Source organism: Macaca fascicularis, chromosome 4 (genome assembly GCF_037993035.2).
Source record: "Macaca fascicularis isolate 582-1 chromosome 4, T2T-MFA8v1.1".
NCBI lineage: Eukaryota > Metazoa > Chordata > Mammalia > Primates > Cercopithecidae > Macaca > Macaca fascicularis.
Window position 1 is genome coordinate 43335062 of NC_088378.1, and position 10026 is coordinate 43345087.

Here is a 10026-nt window from a genome sequence, read left to right on the forward strand (position 1 = left end):
AAAAAAAAAGGTTCTTGGCCAAGCGCAGTGGTTCATGCCTGTAATCACAGCACTTTGGGAGGCTGAGGCAGGCGAATCACCTGAGGTCGGGAGTTTGAGACCAGCCTGACCAACATGGAGAAATCCCATCTCTACTAAAAATACAAAACTAGCTGGGCGTGGTGGCACATGCCTGTAATCCCAGCTACTTGGGAGGCTGAGGCAGGAGAATCGCTTGAACCCGGAGGGTGGAGGCTGCGGTGAGCCGAGATCACACCATTACACTCCAGCCTGGGCAACAAGAGTGAAACTCCATCTCAAAAAAAAAAAAAAAGTCTCTCACTGATCCAATAAGTCAGTAAGTTTTGGAAATGATGGAAACTATACCCATCACTAGTTTAGATTTTCATTGTGTATACAGTAAAGGTCAGAGAATTCTGGCAGTAAAGAAACTGTTTAACTTTGTGAAATCTCAAGCATCTCAAAGTAGACACACTTTGGAAAATGTTATAGTAGAGAGTCAAAACATTTTAGCATCTCAAATGTGCCAATAAAGCAAATAGCATCTGATAAAGACGTCTTTGATCAAGTACATAAGCAAAAACTAAGAATATGTCTTCAGATATGGGTTGAATGACTTATTATCTAAGAGGTCCAAATAGGTTATAAAAGGAGACCGCAGCCAGACGTTTATATTTGCTCCAAAAGAGTGAAGAAAACACTTTCTGAAGAATCAGAACCATTGCTTCCACAATCTGTTTGTGTCAAAATTACCCAGGGTGAACATTTCCCATGCTCTCCTAAAAATTTTCCTGTTCCTGGTCTTGCATTTATACTATATGACAATTAGCTTATGTGTCTTCTTTTTCCTCTCTACCTAGTGATCCTTGACTAAAGGCCATGACTTATTTATTTTTGTGCACCTAGCACAGTGCCTCATAAACACTAGGCATTAATAAATACTCATTGTAGGCCGGGCACGGTGGCTCACGCCTGTGATCCCAGCACTTTGGGAGGTTGAGGTGGGCGGATCACGAGGTCAGGAGATCGAGACCATCCTGGCCAACATGGTGAAACCCTGGCTCTATTAAAAATACAAAAATTAGCTGGGCTTGGTGGCGCATGCCCGTAATCCCAGCTACTTGAGAGGCTGAGGCAGGAGAATCGCTTGAACTAGGGAGTCGGAGGTTGCAGTGAGCCAAAATCGCACCACTGCACTCCAGCCTGGCAACGGAGTCAGACTCTGCCTCAAAGAAAAATAAATAAATAAATAAAAATAAAGAAATAAGTACTCATTGGGGATTTGAGGATAGGTAGAAATTCCTAGGTAAAGAAACTAGAATGTGCACAGTCCTTGTGGGAGATGGAGTATAGCATGTTCAAAGAACTGAGAGACAAGATCAGGCTTCACTCCAGGCCTACAAACTCCAAATATCTGTGTGTGGGGGCTCAGGAGCAGCATTTTTCACAAATTTTGCAATTGATTCTAATAAAGTTGGAAAACCATTAGTCTAGACAATAGCACAGTACCATTTAGCTGGAAAGTAGCTAAGAAGGCTGCCAAAGCTACTTGCAAACAACTGAAAGTTTAAAATGGTGGTTGTTGAGGTTAGCCTAAAAATGTTGTTTTCATGCATGATGTAGCTGTTAAATAGTACAGTGTTTACAATAATATGCTAATGATGATGAGTGGGAAGGCACAAAAAGGTCATGAGCCCACACACACTCAATTAGAGTGGATACACCTAGATACTCTAATCCACAAGCATTGATTTTGGTCAAACACAGTCAGTTTGAATTTGGTAATTTGTAAATAGCGGCAGAATTAGAGAGTTGGAATTTTTAAAAACATCATCCTGATTATTTGGTAATTGTAAGATTAATGCAGATTATGAAATAACTCATGGAAGAGAGTAGAAATCCAAATTGGTTATTTTAACTTTATGCCTATTTTCTTCATATCTTTCCCCTCAACAACACACACGCACACACACACACACACACCAATTCCTATGTAAAAGTTTTAGGGTGATTGAAAAATAACTTTTCTGGTTAGGAACACTTGAAGTTGCTTACCTCTGGGATAAGGTTTTGTATATTGTCTTATGGAAACTTGAATAATGACTAGCTTTGTAAAGGGACGCATTTGAGATGTTTGGTCAGAGAAGAAAAAATTGCTCTGTAACACAGAGCAATTTTATTATGTTTTTCCATGTTCCAAAACACTAGAGTGATTCCAACCCTGCACTTTGGAACTTGAAGATACTTTAAAGTTATTATCTGGGTTCTTTTAATTTTATACTAGTTGGGTCAAGTATGCTATCTCAATGTGTCATTCAGCCCTTCTTGAAAGCATTGTAGCAATGGGTTTTAGCATCATAGCGGTATCTGTAGGAAAACAGCCCATTGCATGGCAAGAGTGATGCCATCTTAAAGCAAACCTGCCACGATGACCAATGTTTGACTCCTCCATACCAAGGTGTTCTGCAGCAGGGATCTCCAACCCTGTCTACCAGTCCATGGCCTGTTAGGAACTGGACTGCACAGCAGGAGATGAGTGGCAGGCAACAGAGCAAAGCTTCATCTGTATTTACAGCTGCTCCCCATCACTCACATTACCACCTGAGCTCCACCTCCTGTCAGATCAGTGGTGGCATTAGATTCTCATAGGAGCATGAACCCTATTGTGAACTGCGCATGCGAGGGATGTAGGTTGCACACTCCCTGTGAGAATCTAATGCCTGATGATCTGTCACTGTCTCCCATCACCCCCAGATGGGACCGTCTAGTTGCAGGAAAACAAGCTCAGGGCTCCTACTGATTCTACATTATGGTGAGTTGTATAATGATTTCATTATATATTACAATGTAATAATAATAGAAATAAAGTGCACAATAAATGTAATGCGCTTGAATCATCCTGAAACTGTCCCTCCCCAGTCCATGGAAAAATTGTCTTCCCTGGTGCCATAAAGGTTGACTGCTGTTCTGCAGCAAGGTCTTTAAACAATGCCTGTAACATAGATAATCCCTCAGAAAGATGCTTATCTAATGTTCCCAGTGGTCATGACTTTTGGCAAGGAAGTCTGAGATGTGACCAGCTGCACATGACTTTACCTAAAAGCTTGCTATGTAAAGGACACTTTCTGGAGAGTGGGTGCAGGGATCCACTGTCTCACTGCTGCCCAAGACAGCACTACTGTTTGTAAGCCCCTATTAAATATTTCTTTCTGAGAAAGTGGATTTGTCAGCTTCTGCTTTTGGCCTTCAGCTCCCTTGGTCTTTGTGAGTAGGTTTGTATATACCTGCTCACTGCAGAAAAATATTCTACTCCAGTTTGGGATATTTTTGGGTTTACAGATAATCTGGTTACTGGAGGTTGAACCCAGTTCTGACACCAACGCTTATGATCTTTCACTCTACCACACAGTCTTCCGGAAACAAATAAGATGTGGTCTCTGCCCTTGATAGATTCTCCAACTAGCATGGGAGATGGGTTATAAACAAATGACTTGCTGCAGAAAATTTAATGGGAAACTAAGGAAGGTGATGCTGCCTCTACCTGGGCGTATCAGGGAAAGTATCACACAGGAGTGGGTATTTGTAGTGAGTGTTTCCACCAGGAAAGATAAGCAGAGGGACTTTCCTATGTACAGTAACATGCTTTCACTCATAGTTTAAAAAATTAACATTCTCACCCTTTTTTCACAGCCATCGTTGGTGTTACCAATCTCCCGTGCTCTCCTAAAAAATTTTCCTGTTCCTGTTTTTGCACTTCTCCTATAGAATTAATTTACGTGTCTTCTGTTTTCTCTATACTTAGAGCTCCTTGACCAAAGGGCCATGACTTATTTACCTTTGTGCACCTAGCACAGTGCCTTACAAAGACTAGGTGTTAATATACAGTCATTGGGCACTTGAGGATGGGTAAAGATTTCTAGGTAAAGAAACTAGGATGGGCACAGGCCTTGTGGGAGATGGAGCATAGCATGTTCAAAGGCCTGAAAGACAAGATCAGAATGACTAGCTATTAGGCAGTAGTGGTGGTGGTAGTAATAGAAGCAGAGTGTTCAGGAAGGTGATGTTGTAGGGTAGAGTAATCTGAGATAAAACTGGGACTGGTTGGAGTTAGATCATTAGGATCTTAGAGAACATGTTAAAGATTTTGGTCTTCATCCTAAGAGCAGTAGGAAGCCATGCAACAGAGGGTCAATGGGTAACAGACTGAAAAGTTCACCTGAGCTGTATTGAGGGGAAAGGGCTGGGGACAAATACAGCAAGGGAAAATGTAGAAGGCTATCACAGTAATTCAAATATTAGATGTGGCTTTTAGTGAAGGTTGGAGGAAGTGCCCCTTTTTCAGGAATACTATACAGAAAAGTCATATATTTGAGTATAACTACTTGCCTAATCCTTTTAGGATTTTCTTTTCCAATTTTTGCTCTTTATTGCTGACAGGCTCTTTGACAGTGGGTGGCTCTCCAGAAGCAACAGGTTCTCTTCCAGCCTCTTCAGTTGTTTCCTCACAGTCCCCATCCTCATTGTCAGGTGATTCCGCATTCTCAGGCTGCTCACTAGCCCTGGCAGTGAGACCCATAAGTTTCCCTGCTGTGCTGGCAGCAGACCCATAAGTGTTAATGATGTCTTCCAGCTGTCGATTCAGCTCTTCAGAGATATCGGGGTGCACATCTGCCTCTTTCTCCGGTGGCTGGACTGGGGTTGAAGAATCCTGACCATCTTCCTTCTCCAGGCCATTGTGACGGGGTAATGATGAACTGTCCCCTGGAGGTGTTGACTGTTGTTCCGCTGAGAGCTGTTCAGCGTTATTAGCCTCCATCTTGGACTGGTATCTAGTGGTAAGCACATTAGGCTTTACATAGCTAACCTAGATGCTACATATCAATGCTTCATTTCAATGGTAAGGATATCCCCCAAGTGAATGCCAACTAATTATGGTCTCTCACATAGAGTGAATGTCCTTTCACAAACCATTGATGTTACAATTATTAAAGTAGGAACACTGAAAAGTTGTTTTTCCAAATCAAGTCACACTACTGGCATATTTTTGGTTTTGCTCTTCACTTTCAACAGTATTTCTTATTATTCACATTAAGAAAGTAATTCATGCTATTGTTTCTTTGTGGCCTTATTTGTCATTTTGCTTACACTAGTCAGTTTGTGTTGTCATTTTCCTGTATAGTTCTATATAGATTAACAATCACTGGAGGTACATGACTGTGTGTATTTAAAATGTTTAAATCTAAAATGGCATTAGTTTTCTTTCAAAGTTAAAATATTTAATAGAAGAGCCATCGAATTTATTTAAATGACTCATAACAATAACATCTCTAAGCTCTATTTGATCCATAAATCAGTATTTTGCTTAGTATGAATATTTTGATGTAAATGCATTATTACACTCGATACAGGAGACATTTCTCACTTTTCCGGCATTTTCTTTTTCAGATAAGCAACACGAATGCTTTTTCTGAGGCTCAAACTGGCATCATTTTTCAATTAAGACAGGGAATGAGGAAAGGTATAAATAAATAAACCAAGTAGTATAGAAACACAGGCCGGGTGCGGTGGCTCATATCTGTTATCCCAGCACTTTAGGAGGCCGAGGCGGGTGAATCACTTGAGGTCAAGAGACCAGCCTGGCCAACATGGTGAAACCCCGTCTCTACTAAAAATACAAAAATTAGCCGGATATGGTGGCCGGCACCCGTAGTCCCAGCTACTTGGGAGGCTGAGGTATCAGAATTGCTTGAACCGGGAGGCGGAGGTTGTAGTGAGCCAAGATTGCACCACTAAACTCCAGCCTGAGCGACAGAGCAAGACTTTGTCTCAAAAACAAAACAAAAGCATGATGCTGCTTATAACAACAATTCCTTAAGTTTCTATAATACTCTTTTATTCCAATATATAAACCAACATTTTAAAAGAGAAAAACAGATTACAACTTTCTCTTCGAAGTCAGGAAGCTCTAGAAAAACAATAATTTTTAAGAAGTAGCAATGTTTCATAAACGAGGAGGAGACCAACTCGAGAAATAATTCAGCAATAATAAGGGCCCTTGGGAAAGGGTGAGAGATGGAACTGAGTCAGAGATTCCAGTGTTTCTGACTATTACCACTTCTAGGGTTGCAATAGATTTGGTTTTTAGGCCTTTAAGTTATGGTGCATTTTATTTTTAAATAATATTTAACAGTGATGCTGCTAAATAGCAGCATAAAAATAAGGCAAGATCCTCATAATTCGCAGGTTTTGCTGTTGTGGTAGCATGAAAGTGAAAACAAAAGCATACTGTTCTACAACTGCTATAGCTTCCTTTTCCTGTTCTTAGGGCAGCAGGTGTCAATCAAACGCTCGGACACCAACAAGAACAGAAAATTCAACACACAGACGTTGCCACTGATGTGATGCTCACTAAACACTCATAACTTAGAGGAAGTACTTTTTTTCTTTCACCGTATTGAATTCACCAACTTAATTATCAAATAATGTAGCAAACAATTTCATTATCTTCATCACTGGGATTTCTTTATCCTGACCTCTACTTGTTGATTGCACTCATCTATATATAACTTAGGCCTCCCCTAAACACGGAGAAAGACACACGGCACCTGCTGTCCAGCCAAAAGTTATTTTAAGCTATTCTAAAATGAGTCATGCCATTTAGCACTTCATCCTTAAAAATCAAGAAAATCATTTTTCAATCAAATTGAAAACAGTAAACATTTGCTGGCTTAAATCCATACGTAGGTTTTAAAGTTGGGGAGACTATCTTAGGATGAAATAAAATCTCAAGTAAAATGAATTTCAAAATAATTAATTTAAAATAAGCTGTCCATAGGAGTTTTACTTTGGTTAGTCTAAATGCAAGTGGCTGTTTGTATTCAATTTGTTCTTTATCAGATGCCACAATCATTGATTTTTTAAATTATTAATTCCATGGCTATTCTTTAAACTCCTGTTCCACATTTACTTTAAAACAGAACAGTCATTATAAAGCCTAGGACAACTCAATTCCTAAAAGTAGTCTCAAGACAAGTTAACAAGAGGGAAAAAAACAAAGTCAAAGAACTTCGTTACTTTTCAATCATCCATTGTATATTATGTGGCAAAGAAATTATTTCAAACTTTTATCTTATATAAACTTTATTGCCTTATTTTCCCCTCCCCAGGGAGAGAACTTTTCACTTGTGTTGGCTATTCCAGATGACTATCACAGACACATCCCTCCCTAAGCAACATATTTATTTATAAATACAACAATGAAAAGTTCTCCAACAGTTCACTGGCAATCTCAAAGTTGCAAGTTTCAAACACCACAAACCGCACCCTACATCTTCTCACGGGGCTTGGGGGAGGGTTTATCATACTTACCAGAAGGCAAGAAGCTAAGCAAGAAGAGAGAGGAGAGGAAAGAGGCAGGAAAAAGCAAGTCAGAGCTGCAGCAACAGCAGGGGAGGGCCGGCTGGCTGTGTTCTTACAAGGGAGAGAGAAACCCAATACACACACACACACACACACACACACACACACATATACACGCACGCGCGCGCGCGCGCACACACACACACGCCACAGGCACTGCTGGAGGCAGCAGTCTGGGGGAGGTGGGGGTAGGGAAAGGAACATCGTATGACACAGTGAGGGGAAAATACATCCAAGCTTCCCTAGCTGTTGCCACGGGAAATATCTTAGCAGAGAGAAGCAGCTGGAAGATCTCATCGGACTCTCCATGTTTTGTTTGTCCTTTCGGAAATTTAAACTCTGACTATATCATCCCCTTTGCAAATGCAGTCTTTCACCATTGTTATCCTTTTGGGTAGAGATCAGTTTTTCTTACTTCTTGGTTTATCTCCAGTGTGGGGGATGATTCATCTTCTTTTTCTTCTTCTTCTGCTAGCTTAATTGGTGTCAGGTTTGTTATAGGAGTCACGGAAAAAGAAAAACAATGGCATAAGAACAGGGAGGTGGTGGAACTATTTTAATTCTGATGTCATTGGTTTGTTTGCAGAGTTTGAAATAAACATGTAGATGGTGATTTTGGAGCTGAACTGAGTATAATCTTCATGCACATGGTAATTGGTGTGACCTTGGAGCACAGTCTTTCCCAGGTAACTGTTCCCACCTCAGACAAACCCTCAGGGAAGCAGTCTGCTTTTTCTTCTTTAGTTGGTGGCTTTCCCACACTTTGTAAATCCTCAACATGCTCCTGGATCCTCCTCAGAAAAATAAACTCCTTCTGATTCACCATCAAATGCCTCTCTATTAATTTACGTCCATTCCCTTTTTATTTTTCTTTCTGGAGCTTGTGTTCCTATACTTTCAAAGCAGATTCCTCCATCAGTCTCTGCTCTGGGGACAGGCTGGGCATAGTGGCATCCCTTGTGGTAGGTAGAATGATGCCACCCAAAACATCTCCACGTCCTACTCCTTGGAACCTGTGAATATGTTACTTTACATGACAAGAGACTTTGCAGATGTGATTAAGAATCCTGAGGTAGGGAGATAATCTTGAACTATCTGGGTGGGCTAAACGTGATCATAAGGGTATTTATTTATTTATTTTTTGAGATGGAGTCTCGCTCTGCCACTCAGGCTGGAGTGCAGTGGTGCAATCTCAGCTCACTGCAACCTCCACCTCCTGGGTTCAAGTGATTCTCCTGCCTCAGCCTCCTGAGTAGCTGGGATTACAGGTGCCCGCCACCACACCCAGCTAATTTTTTGTATTTTTAGTAGAGATGGGGGTTTCGCTGTGTTTGGCTAGGCTGGTCTCAAACTCCTGACCTCATGATCCGCCCGCCTCGGCCTCCCAAAGTGCTGGGATTACGAGCGTGAGCCATTGCGCTCAGTCTCATAAGGGTCTTTATAAATGAAGGAGGAAGGCAGTAGGATTGGAGGCAGAAAAGGAGATTTGATGACCTCAGCATAGGTCAGGAAGCTTCTAGAAGCTGGGAAAGGCAAGGAAGCAGATTCTACTCTAGAGCCTCCAGAGGGATGCAATCCTGTGACATTGATTTTAGCCCAAAGAAATTCATTTTGGATTTCTGACCTCCAGAAATATAAAATAGCAAACTTATGTTGTTTTTAAGCTGCTAAATTTGTGATAAGATGTTATGGCAACAAAAGGAAATGAAAACATCCCAACCCCAATTTTGTCCTACTTATTCTCTGAGTTTAGGGGAGGCCTAAGTTATATATAGATGAGTGCACCCAACAAGTAGAAGTCAGGATAAAGAAATTCCAGTGTTGAAGACAATTAAGCTGTTCACTATATTATTTGATAATTAAGTTGGTGAATTAAAATTGATGAACGAGTAAAGTACTTTCTTCTAAATTAATGAATACTTGATGAGTGTCACAAATTGGGTGGCACTCCATCCTGGATTGCAGCAAACTGACCTGATCAGATCTCTTAGTAAATATAAACAAGTCAGTGTTTTTCAAATTTAAATAATGTATAGATTCACTTAACAGAATAACTTAAATAATGTGGAAATTATTTGAAGGATTATATTATTTGAACCTACATGTACTAAAATGAAAATGGGATAAACTCCTTATGCTTACAGTAGTTACATGAATTTTAAAATGTATATCTTTTCAAGCCTACAAAATCAATAAATGACTCAAATTAATAACACTACTTTTATGTGACAGATATTGTTTTGCTGAACTTAAATTGCTACTTGCAACATGAGTATTATATTGACTGCTGGGTTTTTTGAGTTTCTGGTACTCTTCTACCATGTGGTTTGGGAATTTCCTCAACCCTTGATTCATTCAAATTATTACATAATTTTTATTCATATGGCCTGCTATGATCTCATGGGGCTCATTTGATACGGCTGCATCATTTATTGCTTGCTATGGTCTGAATGTTTGTGTCCCTCCAAAAATTCACGTGTTGAAATCATAAACCCCAAGTGATGGTATGAGGAGGTAGGGCCTTTGGGAAGTGATTAGATTATGAGGGTAGAGCTTTTATGAATGTGATTAGTGTTCTTATAAAAGAGATCTGAGAAACCCCTTACC

General features: G+C 40.3%; 1 protein-coding gene across 3 annotated transcripts in view; it reads right to left on the bottom strand.

Annotated features, from left to right (window-relative positions):
• Positions 1-4846, bottom strand: part of TXLNB (taxilin beta) — a 63945-nt gene extending 59099 nt beyond the window's left edge. For all 3 annotated transcript variants that reach the window (XM_074037145.1, XM_074037146.1, XM_005551986.5), the window contains exon 1: positions 4387-4846. In XM_074037145.1, the coding sequence (XP_073893246.1) occupies positions 4387-4816 (430 nt within the window). In that variant the 5' untranslated portion in view covers positions 4817-4846. The remainder of the gene's footprint in view (positions 1-4386) is intronic.
• Between the last annotated feature and the right edge of the window lie 5180 nt (positions 4847-10026).